At 42.9% G+C, this 21,653-nt stretch overlaps 1 protein-coding gene across 1 annotated transcript in view; it reads left to right on the plus strand.

Annotated features, from left to right (window-relative positions):
* Positions 1 to 5,825: 5,825 nt before the first annotated feature.
* CPNE1 (copine 1) overlaps positions 5,826 to 21,653 on the plus strand; it is a 35,323-nt gene continuing 19,495 nt past the window's right edge. Inside the window, 6 exon segments of the mRNA XM_058422756.1 lie at positions 5,826 to 5,944; positions 6,027 to 6,039; positions 6,434 to 6,610; positions 7,393 to 7,467; positions 7,692 to 7,733; positions 7,735 to 7,764. Coding sequence (XP_058278739.1) covers positions 5,826 to 5,944; positions 6,027 to 6,039; positions 6,434 to 6,610; positions 7,393 to 7,467; positions 7,692 to 7,733; positions 7,735 to 7,764 — 456 coding nt within the window.

Below are 21,653 nucleotides of genomic sequence, written 5' to 3' on the forward strand. Positions count from 1 at the left end.
TTTGATAAGTGCCAGATTAATTAACGGCGATGCTCTGTTATATGTGTTGGGTTAATTTCTTGAGTTGTTGGATAGCAAAAGGCCAAGATTATGAAAATTGCAGTAGGGACATCCTGCTGGTATGATTGCTGACATTTTTGCTGGGTTTGTAAGCAGAACGTAAGGCGAGAGTTATGGCCAGTCTAGTGCAGAGTAAATTCTTTGTAAATCAGCTGTCTTGGAGCATATGCATCAGAACCTCAAGTTTGAATTAAACAAGGTGTTAAATGTGTAAAATTTGATGTACACTGAAATAAAGCTTGTTGAGTGTTTTGTACAATATTTAATGAGAATTTATCGGTGTGATTAAATACAAAAAACTTGCAGGTTTTCTTCGACTGAATCCTTGCTTATATTTCATTTTTTGTGGAGCAGCGAAACCAGGCTGACCCACAAGGCTGTATTCAGTGATAGTGCTACCATTTTCTCTCAAGAAGGTATCACCTCCTGGCACTGCTAAAAATACTGCTGATGGTGTTTGATGCCATGAAGTTATTAGATTTTTCTTGTGCTCTGGGTGACTGTGAGTTCTGTGAGCTGCCATGCTAGGGTGATGACAGTACCCCTCTTGCCCTATGCTCACTGTCTTCACCTCATCCTCCCAGCCTGAAAAGGAGCCTCTGGCCTTCAGGCTTAATGAGGGATGGAAGTGTATAAAACAAACAATGTAATTCAATAATTCCCACCTTATAGTGTCCAACAATTGATCCTTAGTTGACTAAATGTTGGTACTCATACAGGAGGGATAAGTAAAGAGGAGTTTATGCTTCAGGCACCCATTTTAGGGAAATGCAACACCTTCCAAAACTCTGAACTGGGACTTAAAGCCTTCAATCACTCTTAGTTTGGAGTTTTCTTCAACCATAAGTGTACAGTGCTTTCTTCTCTTACAATTGACTTGCTTTAAGCTTTGGTTAAGCTCAGTCACTAGAGGAATAATAAATTTAATATTATAGACTTGTCAATGCGTTAATTTTTTTTTTTTTTTTTTTTTTTTTTAATGTTGGAAAGTGTTCTTTTTTGTGTGGAAGGAAGTTGCTTTTTCTGCAGAAATGCGAAAAAGGTTGGAAGTTCTGAAATGCTTATATGAAACTCCAGAAAGTATCAGGTAGTTGCTTGTTCGTCTGAGTGTGTAGTATAGATGTCCTATGTGATTTTCCTAGAAAGCAGCTTTTTATTTTGCATCTTGGTTTGATTTTTTAAGACCAGCTTCTTTACTGTTGTGCTTCATTTCAGTGTAGAAGAGCTCTATTGAAAAGTTGAGATTTATCTTTTCATATGTATTGTACAGTTACTGGAGTATATTATCATCTTTACAGGGAAAAGCTGGTATGCATAGTAAAAATGATTTTGACTTTTTAAACTGCACCTCAGTTTGGTTGTCTGAGCACTTCTTAATGTGTACCTAGTATGAAGCCATTCTGTGTTTTACTTGAAAAAGTGGGAATGACATCTGATTGGGCAGTGAAAGACTTCTCTGCAGTATGTGCTTCACATCTTGTAGATTTCTATGGATAGTATTTTGCTCTAGTGTTGGTAGGGATAACATGGGTGATGTATATTTTTTTTCTTCAAAGTGTGGTGTTGTATCATGTGCAATTCTAAATAAGAGCAAAAAAATAGAGGTACCTGATGGATCTGAATCTGTATGTTGGAAACTCTTCCCTTGAGGGAATGTACAGAATTTGGCTCAAGATGAAGCTTCACGGGTGATCCCTCTCACCAGTAAGATCCCCAGGTTGTGGGTGCAGCAGATCAGATGTTTGTGGCTATTGTCCATATAATCGTTGATCATGGGGGTGTAGCACAACCTCAGCTGTATTTTACAAGCTATTTTAAGCAACAGTACTTAACCTGGTGGCTTGCTTATGTTGCCTTTTCATTTGAAACCACTGTAATGAGACGTACCCAGTAGCTCTGTTTTCTGTATTTTGAAGAGAGATTGAATTTATTAGTGCTTTTGGAGTTCATTTTCACTTGGTAATCTGAATTTCTGTGGCTAGATTAGTTTTGAGATTTCCAGACCGTGCTGGAATTTTTAATGTCCTAGTAGGAGTTGGAGGCTGTTAAACTGTCATTATTGCAAGCTGATCAGGATCAGTGTATAATAAACTCTTTGTAAATGAAATGTGATAACATTGTGGAAAGTAGTTTGCTTTAGCTGCTGGTTTTGCTTTGGAAATATCTACTATCTTCTGTAAACCAGAAGGTTCAAGTAGTAGGCATCAGTATTAATTATCAACAGTGGTTGTGGGGAGGAAATAGAAAACAGTGCATTTTAAAATTTCTGAAATGATTGGAAAAATTAGTGTTGCAACAAATGTCAGTAATTATTCTGTCATTATAAATACTGTTAATTCTAAAAACTAAGTTCATTTTGTGTGTGTGAATGGATACAAATAAGTATGCTCTATGAAAACTCAGTGAAACAACATGAAATGTGGTTTTGAAGCATTGATTCTACTCTGCAAGCTGGATACAGTTGGTGTCGTTGAATGCATGCTGAGGAAAAAAAGGAAGGCTGTTAATAAAAATAATAAAACTCCAAGCTTTTTCAGTGTAATTGCAGCAAACTGTGTGCTTAGCCTGAGATCAGAGCCTTCATGCACTGTTTGAGCTTAGTTACCACTAGAAAATTGTTCTCTTATCGTGTGTCTGTGGCGCAGCAGTGGTAAGTGGTCAAGTGTTACTGCTCTGACAGTGTCAGCCCTGGGTGAAGCTGTAGTGCCTGCCCCTTGCAGTGAGCTGGTATGTGCCATCTGGGCAGCTTGGAGTAATGAAATGCCAAGATGATGTTGCAGCGTTGTGTGGAAGTGCAAATCAGAGAAAGCATCATAGCCTCCTGCTGAAAAAGGAACAGGGTGGGGGGTTGTGTTAGGTGTGGCATGGCTCTGTGTCCAAGCTCTAATTGCAGGTATTTTGAAAACTTTGGAATTGTCACTTCTCTTGGAGGAAGGGAACTAGGACTCTTTGGAGAGAAGTGAAGATGAAAATCAGCTTATATATTTCCCATAAACTATTCACTTTTGTATAGAAAGAGAGATGCAATCACTACAGTTTACTATGAGAAATGAAAGTATATTCCAGAAATCTTACTTCATGGAGGAAAACAAAAATTTTGAGCCAATATTATCATAATGAAATCCTGATAAAAAAATCAAGTTGGAGCTAGTTTTTCTAATTGGTGAGGAACTTTACTATTTTTTCTTCCTATTCAGGATGTTGTTTTGGTTTTTTTTTTTTTTTTTTTTTTTTTTTAATAATATGTGTGTGTTTTGGGATGAAAACATGTTAAACTTTTGATCTTTCTAAGCTTTTCAAATGCAGGCAGACTTCCAGAGATATGTGCTGCTCAAATAACTGCCTGAGCAGGGTAACTGGGCAAAGTTGCTTACCTGGGGGCTAAGTAGGTCTTCAGGCTTAGCTGCAGTGGATGCTGTGTCTTAGCAGACCAACTACTCATTGCTCTTTCTGCTGGGATGTCTATGACCAGGATTTTCTTCTGCTGCTATTCAAGTAAGGGACTGATACTGCAGAACACCATACAGTGTATTTGGGTAGCCATGAAGTAAAGAGGAGGTTGTGTGGGGCCTTTAAGGACATCTATAGTCAGTAATCTATAAGTAATTGCTGGCTGAGGTTCAAACTGGTGTTTTCAGGTTAATTTTTCTTTTTAATCTGAATCTGTTAAAGAGCTTCTCCCTCTTCATAAGGATTCAGTCTGTAGTTGTTAAACCTGCTTTCTTGTTATCACCCGAGTTGGTGAGGAAGAGCATATAGCCAGTTAGGACAGTTCCTGCTCCGCCACTTCAAACAGCTGGCCTGCTTGTGCTCTGTTGTGTCTTGCTGGTTATGTGCATCAGTGAGTGCTCTGTGATCTCCTGATGGAGCAAGAGGATGTACTGGGAAAGGATCCCTTGTAGTTTGTAATGTCCCCAGTGGTCCAGCACAACATCTGGGTTGTATTTCAAGGGAAATCCTATGCCGTTGCTAAATTTAAAATCATCAGATGAGACAGCCTTCTGGGTATTAGGGTACTGGAAGTCAAATCTTTGAAACAGAGGAGTATTTTCATAATTTCATTGCTGCTGATCTGGAGAAGAGACTCAGGTAGGAGATAAGAGGTGGGTTTGAGGACTTGCATCCCTTCACCTCCTGGCTTCATTGTGTGGTTTAACAGTTGCTATCTCAAATTCTTCCTTTTTGGTGTCTTTGTAACATGGAATAAATATGCATGGACTTGTTCTGTGTGCAGCTTAAGATCTGCAGTAGTGGTGTCCTCGCAGAAAGGACCACTGCTTGACTGGGGATGCTAAAACTTATGGGGAGCTGTTTCTTTGAGGTTAACTTTGCTCCTGATGCTTTGAGCTCTAGTGGGGAGGAAAGGTGCTTCCTGTTAGTACAGAACGCTGTTGCAGCAGAGAAAAACAGGCAAAATGTTGGCAAAGGAGCCCAGACTAGATGCCCTAATCTTGTCAAGTAGTGGGTGTCAAACAAATTTTTGGTGTTGTGTGTTTGCACAGACGTGAGTCTGCGTGAGATGAAAGCTGGTCTGGTGGAATGATATGCGTAGGTAAAGAAAAAACTTGATACCTGTGACTTGCAATTTTAAGAGAAATGTGTTTATTAAAATCAGTGGTTTCTTTGTGAATCTTACTTGGAGTTGAAGGCAACTGAATGGAAAATTGGGTGGCTTCTGCCGCTAGTCTGAACAGTTGACCACCAGACTACTTCAGACAAATTTTTTTAAATATGCAGCTGTTAAACCAAATGATTTTGATGACCTTAGTTGAAAGCTGCACTATGATTTTCTTTGCCTAAAGCTTTGCTAATTTTTACTGAGTGCTGGTTTTGTCCTGCCACCATCACTGGACCACCTGAGTGCCATGCACTGGCATATTAAGTGACTTTGCTAATATTTGTCCAGTGTAGACTGCCAGGTGGGATGTCCAAGGGATTAAATGTTGTACAATAAAAGCTCGTCTCTTTGAGTTAAATATATTCGTCCTGTAAAGATGAGGAAGGCATGGGGTACTTGGGTACTAAATAGCCAAAGCAAGTATTTCCTTATTTTCCAGACTCAGAAGAAGCTTCCCTGAAATATTCCCGTTTAAAGCTCTAGTCCTCAAACTGTCCAATCTCTCTAATATTTTGATACTTGAAGGCTTATCTTCTAATTAAATTCTGAGAATTATAACTGTTCCTCAAACAGAAGCGTCTGCAGTTTAATGTGTAATAAAACTCAGTTATCCCGTTTGCGGGATGATTTTACAGTGTTTTGGAAGCCAGCACGGCAAAGCACGGGGGCTCTCTGGCTCCCGTGGGTGAGCGGGGGGGCTTTGGCACTGCTTTCACCGCGTGGGGCGACTCTTCGGCGCAGGGCAGTGGCTGCGGCGCTGGCGGGACGCAGGTCCCTGTCTCTGTGCGGGGTGGTGAGGGGCCGTCCCAGGGAGGCCCGGCCCTTTGTAGAAACCTGAGGCAGGCAGCAGAAAGCACTGAGGCAGAGGGAAGGGCTCCAGCGGCGGGAGCGGGAGGAGCGGGGAGAGCCCGGTAGAAAGAGGTGAATTCAAGAGCCGAGGGACGGCGGCGGGGCGAGGCGGGCCGCAGTTGGTGCCCAGCTGCGCGGAGGTCTTCTGCTCCTCCGCGCCCGCCTCGCCCTGGGCGGGAGGGGCCGCGGAGCGCCGGTAGCCGCGGCCCCGCCCCGCCCGCGCGCGTGGCTCCGCTCCGCCGCACCGGGGGCGCGCGGGGTCCGGGCCGGGCGGTCTGACGCTGTGCTCTGCCCGCAGATGGCCGCTTGCGTGTCCCGGGTGGAGCTGTCCGTGTCCTGCCGGAGCCTCCTCGACAGGGACCTGAGCTCCAGGTCGAACCCCCTCTGCGTCCTGCTGCAGGACGCGGGCGGTGGCCGGTGAGCTGAGGTAAGAGCGGCCGGTGGCCGTGCGCTGCCGGTGGGTGTAAACACGCCCAGTCTTTCCCTTTCCATTCCGTAGGTTTTCCTTACAGGTGCATGACATACTTAATTCAGATTTGTGATTGGTGAGTAGTCTGTTGCCCACGCTCAAACCTTCACTGATTTCTTTAATTGTTGAGTTGTTTGCTCAGAATTGCATCAGGAGGCTCCGACCTTTAATGGTATGACTTGCCCTAAAGCACACACTCCAGAACACATATTTTTCCCCTAGTTTTCAGAATTTTCCCATTCAGTAGTGTTTTTCAATGCCATTTTCTTTCTCAGTGAGCGATTGGTTAGTCCATTTTGTCGCTGAGCACGATGCATGGTCCAGGGGTGTAGCCTGATTGGTGCCTGTCTTCACCTGGTGCAGGTAAAAAGCTGTATGGGAGAATATGGGCTTCTTACTTGTTGTCAACAGCTTTGCTCCTGTGTTTGTGCAGTTAGGTTACATGGAAAAGATCAAGAACTGCCAAGACCTTGAAATCTGCAAAGAAACTGTTTGTGGACTACTGCTTTGAGAAAGTGCAGAAGCTGAAATTCAGCATGTATGATATTGATAACAAGTCCTTTGATTTAAAAGATGATGACTACCTGGGAGGGATTGGGTGCATGCTAGGACAGGTATGTATAGACGTGTTAAGTGATGTACAAAACAGCAGCGAGAGTTTGCTTTATTATGAAAAATGAAAAGAAAATCTGCTTTGTCAAAGGCTTCAACATATTCAAATTTGAAAACACTGTTAAACATGTTTGTTTGTGTTACCATTGAACGTGGTAAGAAATATCATTATGTTGATCACCAAGCAAAGGTTAGAAATACACACATTTTGTGTGAATTAATTAATAATTGCTTAATTTAGGAGGCACTTGTAGCACTAAAGGCAGTCTGGGAGTAAGGAAGCATGGTGCTTGGAGGGCTCTCATGGAATTTCCTTTGCACAAAGGGACCATCAGGTGGTAAATTGGGGGAAATAACTTGATATTCTGTGTTAATTTCCTGGGAAAGGGTTTCTATAGCTAGGTAGGAGAAGAAAAGTGGGATTTATATTTTTAAAGAAAGACTCGATAAATTAAATAGTATTTTAAGTTTTAGTAGCTTTTTGGATGCTTGTGATGACAATGCTTCTTGTGTCTAAGAGGTAGCTTAAACAGGAAAGTTGTTAAGCACCAAAAGCAGGAAGCTGAAGTTAAGTTTGGAGATGTGTTTGTGGGCACTGTTTCCTGGATGGTGAGAGAAGATGATTTTCAGACTTTTCAGGAGCACAAATTGATGTCTGTCACTGTTGAAAACACATTTAAATCTTTCTATAACTTCTATGAGGGTTTGAAAACTTTACACCTGAAGAGTAATTCTTTCCTTTTTGTCTAACATGATATTTTTATTATCTGTCTTCTAACCTTAGGTTGTCTCCAGCTCAGTCTTCACCTGACCACTGGAAATGAAGCATGGAAAGCCATCAGGAGAGGGCACTATTACGGTAGATAACATTTTTGTTTGAAAAAACTTTCTCAATATGTTGTCTAGGACAAAGGGATAAAGTGGCTTTTCTGGTTTCCTGTCAGTGTATCTTCAAATGCTACATGTATACGGGAGAGAAATATTTAAATGAAACTACAGTTTCTTTTATGGACAAAATATAAGCAAAACTGTGATTTCTTGTTTACATTTCCCCCCACCCTCCCCTAAATTTCCATGGCACAGGTTTCAGCAGAGGAGATTAAGGATACCAGGGTTGTGAATTTAAAAAATGGAAGCCCAAAACTTGGACAAAAAGGTATTGATTTTTAAAAAATATATATTGCATGCTTCTCTAGTAGTTACATTTTGTGCCTTTTGGCCAGGAATCTCTTTGTTTGCAGACATTCAGCTAAGCCCATAATCCATGTGTGAGCAAAGGCTCACTGTTTTTTGTGTTATTTACAGTGGAGTAAATTGGAGACACATTGCATGTTGAAGTCCACAATGTCAAACTAGAAACTTAACTGACAGGTTCAGGTTTTGAGGTATTATTTTTGCTTCGGAACATTCTGTATATGAATACAAATCAGTTACAGAATTGTTTCTAGTGAATTGATATTTCTGTATTTTTGTTAAGGAAGAAAAGGTGGAAATTTAGGTGTTCTGCTCTGTGGCTAGTCTCTCTCTCAGAGCCCTGGCTAGCTCGAGAGACAAACCACAGTTGGAAGGATTTTTCCTCAGGGCCCCAATAAATCCAGGAGCAGCTGTGAACCTTTTCCTTTAGAGAGAGCAGGTCCCCGTCGATGGCAGAGGAGGGTCTGCACTTGATCCGGGGGAAATCAGGGCTTTATTCAGTCTTTCTCCTGTGGTCCTGCCCCTGCCTGGGTCAGGAGCCCAGTCCCTGTCTCCAAACCAAGAGGGCTTCCATGAGCTTTTTCTGGCTTATATCCAGGGGAAGGGGCTAGAGGTGGGGACAAGCCACTACCCAATCGGGGATAAGGTGGGAGTGGAACAGAGTTGGATTACATTCCGGTATGGGAGAATGGGCAGGGAAAAGGGGCAGGGACAAACCTCCGGATGATACATTTTCCAGAGGAACAGAGGAGTACAGGAGAAACCATTATAAAACCCAATATAAAAATGAAATACAATATAAACCCAAATAATACACAGCAACACTGCTCAATGTTATTTTAAGCCAAAGAACAATACAGAGATCTAACTCTCAGTTAGCAAAATGATGTTGGTTTATAGGAGCAAATGTGGTCTGAGGAGGAGGTCTTGGAACTGGAGCTGATAAATGCTGATGACGTACAGAGCGCAGCAGTTTTAAAAAGGAAAATAAAAGTGAGGAAGGAAAATGGATGTATAGTTAGTTTGACTTAGTTCTTTGTTTGAAGTGTTGTCTACTAATTAGTTAATTCTTTACTCTTCTGTTAAAATACAGAGGAGGCTGATTACTTCTGGGTTTTTGTGTGCAGGATTTCTTAGGTAAATCAAATCCATTTCTGGAGTTTTACAAGCAGAGCGATGCTGGAATATGGCAGCTTGTGTACAAATCAGAGGTAGAATTTCCACACAATGTTTTCCTTGAGTTGATCAGACAGCTTACTCTTACTAAAAGTGAGAGTCCCATTCCTGGTCACACTTTGCACCAGTTTTGCAGAGGAAGTATCCTGTAAAAAGATGTTCTGCTCACTATGGCTGCAGCAAATTGTTTATTTGCTGCCTGGTGACTGGATGGAGCTACCTGAGTGCGGAGTCTGACCATGGATAGCAAGTGAGAAGAGTCTCTCTTCCTTTTCAATGGTGTTGAGCTTGGCTGTAAAATTTAACTTTACTGAGAGCATCAAGCTTTTATTTCTTACAGAGCTGTTGCTTGGCCATTGATACATGCTACTGTTGAATTGGCTGAGGCTGCTCTTAACCTGCCATGAAGAGCCCTCATGTCATCATTCCTATTGAGTTGCATGCTGTTTTCCTCATGTGACATTATGCTCTCATTTTTTTAAGGTCATCAAGAAAAACTAAAACGGATGCTGGAGGAAGTTCAGTGTTCCCTTGCAAACTTTCTGTGGTGGAGATTTTAATAAACCTATCAAGGTACAGCCTTTAGAAATTCTCTTTGTTGTTCCAAGTCATCCATTCTCTGTTGATGCTAACTGTGAGTTACCAGGTTGTCTAATCCTATTTAAGTTATTAGATTGCCTTTCTAGAATTGTAATGTGATAGATAAGTGATTATATGTCTGTTTTAAAACATTATGAGTTGTCAAATTGAGAAGTGAGGAAATGCAGAAGTGACACACTTTCCAGTGATTAGTCATAAGAAAAATTGTAACTTTTTTTTTTCCACTATTCTGGTCAGGGTTTCAAATTGAGCTTTTGTGGCGTTGTCTTTTTGGTTGGGTGGTTGGTTGTTTTGGATTTTTTTCATTGTGGCTTTCTAGCACTGTTTCTAAGTTAACTGAGAAACTTGCAGATGTTGGACAAACTTGAGTGCCTAAGAATACTGACACAGAGAGGACTTTGTGGTATCTGTCAGATTTATCCATTCATGAGACTGGAAGCTTTTCCCAACTCTTTTTCTATCTGTTTCAAGTAGAAATTTAGTTTTGAGTCAGAATTGCATTCCCCTGTGGTCTTGTATATGATAACTAATTATCTGTGGTCTGGCTTGAGGAGGTGTAGCAGAACAACTACATCTTTGAATATGTTTCTACAAAAGAAAATCTGATAGCAATGTAATACGTTCATTTTTCTTCTAAGCTATGATTTGATAATTTAAAGGCATTTAAATCCATAGATAGTTCTGTGTGAGTATAATTTCTCTCTCCTTTTCTAATACCTATATGCTTTGCATTTGCAAAATTTTACCGTGTCCTCTCTCTGAAGAAATCTTATGCTGAAAACTTGATACGGAAGATTTAGCAAAAAGCACACATGCTAATGTTGTTCTTTGTGCAGTGTGGCAGTTCCTAAGAATTGCTGAGATTATCAACCTGGAAATAGGTGTTCAGGTGTTGTCTTGGCTTAAAAGACAAATATCTGACAGGGAAGGTGGGAACCTTCCTGGGGTGGATAATATGACCCCCCTTCCGTCCATATTATTATAACTTTGAAATTATGGGGCTTTCAGGCAAAGATATGGGAAAACGAATAGCAGTTCTTTACTAGCATGTGTGTGCATGCAACAAGGCGAACAAACAACAACCCCGGCAGCAACAACGAACGGACGCAGAGACCCAGTCCCAGCCTTCTCCTGGCTGCAGGCACCTTCCCCTTTGGTGCAGTTCCGGGCACAGCCAGCAGGGGCGCTGGTGGCTCCCGGCTGGGCAGGGTGAGTGCGATGATTCCCCCGCGGCTGCAGGGGGCGCTGTGGCGCCAGCTCGGCCGCCTCTCTCCACATGGTAATGGTGACTCAGTCACTGGGAGAGAGAGTGAAAGGGGCTTCCTTGTCATGAGAAGGTATAGCTGGTCCCAGTGGATGTCTGCCACTCCAGGTGGTGAGGTGGACTGTAGCCAGAACCTCAGAACAGCAGAGGCAAGCAGACCTCAGGTGGCAGACAAAGTATAGCAAAAAACTCGAAGTTGTGGCTGGAGCAGTGGGGGTCCCAGCTGACCGAGGGTATTGAGTAGCAAAACCCCTGAATCAGCAGCAGAAAACAGCCGGGCTGGGCAGTGGCAGCCAGGCTCCCAGTAGCAGCAGTGAGGTGTTCCCTCCAGAGAGGGAGAGGAGGTCCTGGGTTTCCCCTGAGGCACCCAAGCGGTTGATGAGGGTCTCTCCCAGTGAGGTTGGGTGTTGAAAACGTCTCAATTCAATGGCTGCTCTTATGAACAGAGGCTCACCTACAGTAAGGAGAAGCAGTGAAGGACAGAATTCTGCAGTGGTGAATCCTCCAGGCAGAAGCAGTCCAGCACCAAAACCATAACCATATGACCTCTGGTCCTAAGAGGGAGAGTGTGAGAGAGGGCTGAGGCCAGGCCCTGACCCCCAGCTAAGTCTTGGTATCTCTGCACTTCACAAGATAAAATCCCCCCCAGCTACCAAGCTCACTCCCCAGCTAAGAGACTGCAGCCAATTACACCCCTTGCTCCCTCCTCCCCATCTTGGCCACATCTTTTGCCTCTCTTAAGAATTGTCATTCTCACCTCTTAGGCAACAAATGGTAAAAAAATTCTCTGAGAGAAAGAAACAAAGGAAAAATCCTAACCTCCAACAGCTATCCTGGGCTTGTTGATAGGTGGCAGTATTTTAAGTGGTGTTTGTGAGCCCTTATTGATAGCGAATCAACAGTCTTAGGTCATAAAGAAGTCATCTTGGTTCAAAAGTGTGCAGCAAGCATGTAGAGGACATGGCTAAGAGGTGCATATTGTCATTTGTTAGAACTGACATGACATGGTTTACACATACTATTTTGTGGGGCTATATTTACTCTAGTCCAAAATTATTTGTGTTGTTACTTTCTTTTGTTTGTTAGAAGATTTCTGTGCTTTGGAATCCACTTCAGAGTGACCTGCTTCTTCAAAAGGATAGGTTTTTGCTGTTAGTTTATTTAAGCCAAAATTCTTGATGCATGGGCAAATAAGCTGTGAAGTTTCCCAATGCAGCTGTGAAAAAGGATTAAACTGTTCTTGTCCTTAACAGGCTGGGGAAATTAATCAGGGGAGTCTAGACTGACAGGCAGGAGTTTCACTAACAACACTAAAATACATAACATTGCGCTGCTGTTTTATTGGAATTTGTTCCTCAAAACCTCTTGTTTGAGGCTTCCAAAAATTTGCCTAGGAGCAATTAGGCATGAAATACTAGTAGTCAGCAAGGGGAGAACTTGAACTTTCAGCACAGCAGAAACAGCCATTTTGGTGTATCCCCTAAACAACAACTTTGCCAGCTGTGTATGAGGGCTACATGCTGAATATGTGTGAACATAAATTTTTTGATCAAATGCTACCTAGTATTATGGTAATTCTTTCTTCATTATGATGCAGAGTGACGTTCTCCTTGTTCTGTATTAAGAACAGTTCATATTTATGTCATAGCTAATTTCTGTGACAGTTTTGTGAAAAATAAGTGAAAGCAGCAGCTCACCGACATAGTTACTTAAATGGAAATAGCAAATGTAACAAATAGAAATTAGTGGATGTTGGTATTCACAGGTTTCATGACATATACACAAAGGCAGAATATATTTCTGTGGATTTTGAAAGTTTCTCCTGTAGATGAAAGCGGCCTTTTCCTTGTTGACTGTATTCCATGGCTTGTAATGAATATTGCACAGTTCATTTGCGAAGAAATCAATAAATTGTTTGCAAAATCAATAAATAACTCTATATAGTGCCCTGAAGTATTGGAAGGTTTTGTCTGGAGCAACACCACTCTATGGGCTGCCTGCAGTGAATCTTGGCCAGTCTTAGAAAAAACCCGTGTAAAAAGAGGTTAAAAAAAAAAAAGCCATACCATGTTGTGAACCAATAACAAAACTGGTCCGTGGCATGGCTATGAGGGAAGTGGGAGCAGGAAGGAGGTGTGTGGAGATGGCAGCTGCTGGATTCTTTGCAGGTCTCCAGGTGTGCTGGCATAAAGGAGACCCTGCACTGTGAGTCTGAACAAGAGAAGGCCTCCCTGGCATGATCCAGTTGCTTTTGAGTGATGTGCAAACATCAGAATTGTTGGGAGAAGCTGGGTAAAGTTCAGGCAGGAGGGGTGGGAGTTGCTTTATGGTGGAGTGTCTAGAAGAGAAGAGCAGAAGTGGGGTGGGAATGACTTATTAAAGAAATACGGGTATTGATCTAGTATCGATACCCAACTGTGACAGACAAAAACTCTCTAACAGTTTAAAGTTAGAAAGTGTGTGTTTATTACGGCTGGGCAGCAGCACGCAGGATAGCTCCCTAATACACACTGTGAAATTCACAGGTAATTACAAAGCCTTTTATTTTCAAAAATACAAATACATATTCTACCCCTGTCACCTCCCATTCCTCGCTTCCCATGCTAATTGGCAAAAAGGCTATTAAGCATGCGTAGTTTGTTTCTTAAAATTAGTCGGGGGTCTCTTCTGGGGAGGGGTCATCAAAAATGAGGAAGTAAGATGAGTCTTCCTCGTTCTGACCTTTCTGCCTTTTCAATGCATTTGTGACAAATGAATCTTTGGTAGAACTTAGAGTTTCCTGTGTTCAATGGGTGTTCTAAGCAGGAAATCTGCAGCTATCTTATGTCCTATTTACCACATTTTGTTTTTTGTTACAAGCACAGCTACATAAACATAAAGCTGACAAGCAATGAGTTACTAAATCTGGGATAGCTTGTCTAAGATCCGGCTTCTGTTAACTGCAAACAAAGCTTACCTATCTACTTTAGCTAATTCAGCAACTTATTATCTTAACTTTCCTAAAATCCATAATTTTTCAAATTTAATGTCTTAGAAAGGATGGAGGAAGAGAAGGGGAAACAGTCTCTGTGGTATCTTTTGCCATTAAGACACTGAAGGATGCCATGATGCTTCCCATTTAGGTGACCATATTAGGCCATAATTCACCTGGCTGTTTGTATGCGTTTTCCATTGATACCAGTGGAAAATCCCCAGTAAATCTAAATAGCCCTTTAAAGAACCCTGTGTCAAATTCAGATATCTAGCTATTGAATTTGACATCCTTATTTGGGTGTTACCCATGGGTTCATCTTGTCCCATTGTCTTTAGGAGAAAGCTGTCACTGTGGTTTATACTGGAGTAACGTCAATTTCTTGATTACTAAAGGCAGATCTCAGAAAGAGAGTTCCTGAATCTGTATGGCATGGGAGCTTCAGAGGAGGAGAAGGTGGTGGCTTACAACTGTCCCCTAGTTGGCTGCTTTTGGAATTGTGTTCTGCAGTTGTATGCACTGAACATATTAGAAATGCTCTTCACTTGTGATTTTTGTGGAGAGCTATGATACCATGTTGCTGTAAGCCATTGTTATTAGTATATTTATATTTGTAAATGCATTGCTCTTTTGGATCTTTTGCATCTTTTGCATCTTTTGCATCTTTTGCCTCATCTTGTCTAGCTCTGAAGCCTTCATGCTGATATAAAAATGACTGTTTATTAATAAAGTATTTATAATTTGATTGGTATAAGATGCAGAAAGAGATAGACTTATGGTTCCATTAAAATGAGAATTTCCTTGTAAATTGATGCTATTGTTGGGCAGAAAAATGAGCATGGCTTAGATAACAAAGTTTTAATTGTTTCCATTACCCCAGTTGCCTATCTTGTCCCGAATGACCTCATATTTACACATATGGGCTGTGGGGAGTTTAAAGGTTTCTTTTAAATTTTTATTTATTTATTTAATCACTTACATTTCAACCAGGGAAAGATTTTTTTGTTGTTGTTTTTTATTTTCAACATGCCTACTTAAATGGAGGAGGAAGTGAACGTGTTCCTCTCCTGAGATCCACTCTGACTGTTTGTCTTTGCTCCTGGGTTTCAGTTAGTGATGTGGCCAACATCTTCAGTCCTGATGGGGAGTTCACCAGCATCGATGCAGAGCTGTCAGACAGGAGATGGGGCAGTGAGCTGTGGCCAGTCCCCCTGATGCAGGATGTCTGCCCATTGCCTGTTCCCTTCTACTTTCAGGTGCAGTGTGCAGATCATGACAGTGACAGCTCACATGACTTGATAGGCACTTTGGAAACGATCCTGGTGAAGATGCAGACAGCTGGTGCTGGCTCTCTGGTGAACTTCCTCAGCCTCTGCTAACTTAGTCCAGAATTCAGGCTTTCAAACCCCCTTTCTAATATTGACCTCAGACATGCCTCCAAACATGCATATTTTTGTCTGTGTTTTTGTAATAAGCCAACATTTGGAAAGAATAAAAACTGGTATGGGAATTATATTTCTTTGTTTTCTTTGGGTTCTGTTACCATTCCTATTTCTAAAAATACCCTTTAGCCTGTTATCTGCTGGCCATATTGTCTGCTGAGCTACTTCTCACAGTAGTTCAGGTTGCTTTGGCCTCTGCTGAGTCAAGTGAAAATAAAAGTGCTTGTTGGTGCTGTAACAGATTAGTCCAGAAGCACAGCTTGTCTCAGATAATGTTTGTGTTGGAGTTGGTCACTCTTCTGAAAACTCTAGTCACCTTGTCTGGCTAACGAGAGGAGAGCAGTCCTTCCAAGGGGTGCTTGTCTTAGTCATCCAGTCTAGAGTAAGTTGAGTCACATGCTGGTGGTGCTGGTTTTGGTTTGTTGTCTGCAGTGAAACCTGACATCTCATTCTCCTGGAGATGTCCCACCTGAATTGAGGCAGATGTATTTGCATACAGACATAGCCCAGGACTACTCCAGTTAGCTTAATTGGTTATAATCCAAAAACTGGTGGAAGGTTATTGCGTTTTTTCCAGCACTTGTGAATTCAGAACCAATGCAAGTGAATCCAAGCAGGGAAACGCTGCCACTGGGAAACTATGGCCTAGGCTTTTTTGGCCTCCCCACCCCGAGATTTCTGCCTCCTCTGCCCATTGCTGGTGGCACAAGCACCCTGTTTAGCTTGTCAGATAACAGCCAAAGTAGCTGCAGATCTTTAAAAATTAAATTTCTTAATTCTGATGGGTGTTTTGGTAATTCTGAAATTGTGGAGTGTGTCTGTTTCAATAGACACTGTCTGTTTCAATAATTTGCTCTCCTGTAAAGGCACATATTTTGGAGCTTGCTTTCTGCAGGTGGAATATGAATGCATTCATCCTGAGAAAAAAACAAAATAAAAACAACTACAAAAATTCTGGCATTATTAGGATAAAATACTGCAAGGTAGGAAGATCTTTGGTTGTGGTGTTCTTTTTTTTGTTGTTGTTGTTGTTTTTGGTTTTTTTTAAATTTTCTGATTGTAGTGAAATGATTAGGTGTAACAATGTCTGTCCTTCTAGATTGAGACAGAATATTCATTTCTGGACTGTGTGGTGGAGGCTGCCAGATTTACTTTACAGTGAGTTGTTCCCCACTGCTTGTATTGGTAGATGACAGGACAAAAGCAGTGAGATTTTGTTCAGTACTTTTATTAGCAGCATGACTGACTGCAAATGTACTGTGAATTTGCAGTGATGAAGTCTGCAAAATACTTAAGGATACTGTATTTTTGCTTTTTGTGATCAAGTAGCACTTCAATGGAGCCAGGGCTTCTTAAACTTCTTTTGAGAAGTTGGTTCAGTCTGTCAGTGGAAAGGACTGCTATGGCTTGGAAATACCTGTACCCAGATGGGAAAAGGGGTGCAAGGCTTGTGTGCATATCCCTGTGTACAACTGCTGTGTGCCTGGGAGGAGAGGAACTGTACGGGGCTGTGCTATCCCTGTTTCTGGATATAGTTAGTTCTTCTCATTTCTTTGTGCTGATGCTGGTATGATGCTGCCGTCATGTTCCCTGATCAGGTGGGTGTAGACTTCACTGTCTCCAATGGAGATCCCAAGTAATCAGATTCTCTTTACTACATCAGCCCACATGGGATAAATGAGTACCTGATTGCCATCTGGAGTGTGGGAAATGTAGTCCAGGATTATGACTTGTTTGTAATGAACCTGACTGATGAAAATGTGTCACAGTACGTTGGTTTAGCACAGATGGTAAAAGCCAGTTAGTGACTGACTTCCAAGATGGATGGTCGGATTGGCCAGTTAAATAAAAGTATATGCCTCTGGGTCATACAAGCACAAAATCAGTTGAAGAAGCCGGGGGAAAGCTCTCTTCCTTCTGGGCCAGCGACCAGGTAACAATGTGGGCGGCATGGGGCCCTGGCTCAGGCCCCACTGCCCTCTGGGTGGCCAGGCAGGGCCTCCAGGAGTCCCTGCCCGCCTGGGGAGCAGCCCGGGCCAGCTGAGCCCCCTTTCCCCGAGCTGCCGGCAGGGGAGAGGGGAGGCTGCAGCTCGGCAGTGCTGGCTGCGTGCCCAGGGCCACGGCGGAGGGGGGTGGGCCATGGCCAGGCCCGCTGGCAGCGGAAGAGGGGAGCCTGCAGCCTTTGACAGCAGCTCCGAGCTGGGCCACCCTGGACAAGTCCAAATCTCCAGGCCTGAGCTCTCTTCCGAGTTTGCTGCCAGGCAGAGATCACGTGACCATCTGCAGGCAGGCCCAGGCAAAAAATGTTAACACATTCCTGACAGAGATTGAGACTTCTTAAAACTCTTAACCCTTCTCAGAGAGAGAGAAAAGGCCAAATTGAAGATAATCAAAGTCCGTAAGGGAAGAGTGACCCTTTAAATAGAAGAGATGCCAAGTTGCCTTATTCCTAGGCTGAAAAATCTCCTATGAGTTTGTTCTGGTTTGGGGACAAATTTGGGAGAAAATCCTTGAATAGGATCCCTCTGGGAAGCAAACCCCAGTGGCCCCTCCCTCTAACTAGTCTGGTAGAAAAAAACCTCCTTGGAGAAAAGTGGAAAAAACTATCTTACTAAATGAATGAAGTGCATACAAGTATAAAAAATGAATAATATGAAACAATAAAACCTTTCTTTCTGAAGTGAGATGGCAAATTGAGAAAGTTCCTGCCGTGGGTGTAGCTCGGCTCTCTCTCAGCCTCTCATCAGTCCCAGTCCCTCCGGCACTGCTGGAAAATGCCGAGGGCCAGGCCCCGGTGGGCCGCAGGTGCAGCCCCCAGTGCTCCCCTGGGTTTTCAGTCCAGAGCAGGTTTAAACAGTTCCAAGAAAAAGGAAAAAAAAACAGTCCAGGGAACTTCTCTGCCCTACCTAGCTGAAACTAACTAAAAGCAAAAAAAATCTCTGTCCTGCAGTCTCTCCAAGCCTCTGCCGAACACCCCAGCCAGAGAAGAATGTGTAGGAGTCAGGCAGTTTTCTCAAAACAAACTCTGTGCTTCTCCTTGCTCTTAGAACCAGTCTTAAAGGCACAGGACTCAATATACAGCACAAACAGAACAGACGATTGGGGATACAAGCATCATAAAGTTACCCTAGGACAGAGTTATGGTAACAAACTCTGATGTGAATATGCTGGAGTATTCCTTTAAATTGTGGACAAATATGAATTGGGGAGATGATTACTTAGATTTGTGGATATTTGAGTAATGGTATTTGTGATTTATTGAGTAAATACTGAATTAGAAACTGTGATCTGGTGATCCCATGAGATGTTTGAACAGAGAAGGATGAGAAGCCCTCTGCACCAGTGAAGAAGTGAGGAGATATCTCTGTTCTTTGAGATGAAAAATGTCCTTTACCTTTAAGTTGTGCATCTTTAAAAGGTGACACCCCAGTATGTGTAGTCACGTGAAAGGCTACGTGATATGGTAAGTCCACAGCTGCAGAAGTTCCCAGGCAGCCTGCTTTTTGGAGAAGTGGAAGCCACAAGTGGACTGTTTCTCTTGTGGAAAATTACCAGAACAAATCTGGAGAGACTTCTCTCTCTCAAAAGACTAAATGAAAGACTATTTTATAAGTGGTACTGACCTGGAGTTCTGAGTTTTGCCTCTTTGCATTGTTTGTGGAAAAGTTAACAGTTTGTAAGGGGAGGGAAGAGTGTTTTGAAAGTTGCATGTGATTCTTATTTTCTCTTTTTAGTGTGTGTTAATAAAACTATTTGTTTATCTTTAAGCTTAGGCCTGCTTTGCTTCTCCTGATCCTATCTCACAGAGGAAAAAAAAAGAGTAAACACTAAGACCACTACACTAAATTTATCAAACAGAAACAGGTGAACGTGAAACCACTACAAACAGCTTGTTCTAGCCCTGCACTGTTTTAATGATTGAGGGGCTGCCTTTCCTTGGGAAATCCTTTTAGGAGCTGCTACTGTTTCCTCTTGCTTCTGTTCAGTGCTAGGGAGGGCAATGGCAGCCCTTCATAATTTGGTGTATTTGCTTGGCTTGTCCCTTCTGAGTCCCTTGGTGCTTCAGCTGGGCACTGATCCCTTATTGCAGATGATACATTGCAAATATGAATGTCCTATTTAGTTCCGTGGGAAGATGCTTGTCTGCTTTGTTCTGTAGTCAGGCTGGGATTGGTCTGGCTTTTCTCGTGCTGCTTTGAAATTTCCTGAGAGTCCTGTGGGGTGCTGCACTGAAAAAAAATATTTTACTCTAAAACCCATGCTTGAAACCATCGGATACCTGGTGCCAGGCCATGGGCAGCTAGGTGATGTACCAGTTCCTTATGGCAGGAATTCTGCCTTGGACTCCAGCTACTTTTGATGAATAAAACTGAAGAGTGAGTTATTACAGAATTGCTCTTTCTCATTTTTTGTGTTGCCCTTTCTTTCCAGGGATAAGCTGTTTCCTGCATTTGGGTTTGGAGATCGGGTTCCTCCTAGCTGGCAGATAGGGCCTTCACAATGCTGGGTCCTTGCTCTGTCCATGTCTGCATTCCCTATCTGTAATGTCCCATTTCCCAAGGTATCTTGTGAGTTTGCTTTGAACTTCAACTCCAGCAATTCTTATTGCCAAAGTAAGGACGCCTCTTTATTAATAATGTCACTGAGTGGGAGAGATGTTTGAAATGCTATGTTTATTTCACAACTGGTGAAAATCAAATGCAGCACCAAGACATGGGGCAAATATAGCTTTACTCTCACCTGCTGACAAAAGTAGATGTGTGTTTGTAGCTTTCCCCACGAGATCAGATGGTCGCCGATGGCAAAATAAGAGAGTCTGTTCCTGGCTCCTTTGGGATTTTACAGCTTTATTCACATGTCCTGCTTCAGTTACTGAACTGTCCCGATTGCTCGCCAGTCCCGAGTGTCCCCAGCCCCTCCCCTGCCGTGGCGTTCTCCCCCAGGGGGCGGGGTCCATAGGCGAGACCCCAGAGGCCTCGCCCAATCAGTGTTCAGAAGGAAGGTGGGGGATGTGCACTGCTGGGCAGGGACAGATAGACAAATATAAACCCAATTAATGCATTACAACATTTCCCCTTATTAAATTAAGAAGGAGGAAGGCTTGATTTGTGGGAAGTGCTCAGAGTTTGGACCTTGAGTACCTTTAAAGTTGCAAAAGAATAATAACCTTTAGTACAAACAAAACTGTCTAGAAAAACACTGCTATACAGACAAAACTGTCTAGAAAAACACTGTTAAGGAATAATGATAATTATAAGGAGAAGGTTTGGTGCTTTCTCCTCCTCCAGGCAGCACTGGCCACTTGTGGAGCCTCTGCAGGTGTTTTTGCGGTTTTTGGGATGAAAGGTTTCACCCACTTGGCTGGCACCCACTTGGGACCTGAGGGAGTGGACACGCAGGCGTACCCACGACCCCAGGTGATCAGATCATGAGGACCCTCTGTTTCCTTGGTTGCTGGATCCTTTACCGTCACTGGTGGCTTTGCTTTCAGCTGCAGTTGGCAGTTCTCTCTGAAATGGTGCACAGTTGGTGGGTTAAGATTTTCAAACGTACAATTTAAAGTTCAGAGTGAACAGGGCCTTGGACAACTGGATTTGGGGTGTTTGTAATTTTAGAGACTGATGTTGTTCGTAGAGGACCCTTTTGAGATTTTGGTGGGTCCTTTCCACGATGGCCTGACCTGTAGGGGAGTAGGGGTGCCTGTTTTGTGCTCTACTCCCCATTGCTGCAGGAAGCTTCTGAACTCCTTGGATGTGTACGTGGGTCCATTATCAGTTTTTATTGATTTGGGGATGCCCAGGAGGGAGAAAGCCTGTAGGTGTTTCATGGCATCACTAGACTTCTCCCCTGTGTGGGCAGAGGCATAGACAGCTCCAGAAAAGGTGTCTACAGATACATGGACATACCTTTGCCTACCAGAGGACATGATGTGTGTCACGTCTGTCTGCCATACCTCACACCTTTTCAATCCTCTGGGGTTTGCTCGTGCACTCAGGGCTGGGAGTGCGTGTTGCTGGCACGAGGGACACATTGACACAATTGCCCGAGCCTGTTCCCGAGTTAGATGGAACTGGTGGACTAGGCCTGGTGCATTCTGGTGAAGAAGCTGATGGCTGATTTTGGCTTGTCCAAAGATGTCTGGGAGTGGGGCCATCTCCACAGGTGCAGCAAGAGCATCAGCCCTTCTGTTGCCCTTGGCTATGAATCCTGGTAAATTGGTGTGTGATCTGATGTGCATCACATAAAATTGTTGCTCTTGCTGGGAGATCAGATTTACTAGTTTTGAGAGCAAGTTGAAAAGTGCAGTGTTGGAAACCTCACTCAGTACAGCTTGTTCGGCTCTGGATACTACACCTGCTACATGGGCCGAATCTGTGACCAAATGGAATGGTTCAGGA

The sequence above is a fragment of the Hirundo rustica genome, chromosome 16, assembly GCF_015227805.2.
Source record: "Hirundo rustica isolate bHirRus1 chromosome 16, bHirRus1.pri.v3, whole genome shotgun sequence".
Taxonomy (NCBI): Eukaryota; Metazoa; Chordata; class Aves; order Passeriformes; family Hirundinidae; genus Hirundo; species Hirundo rustica.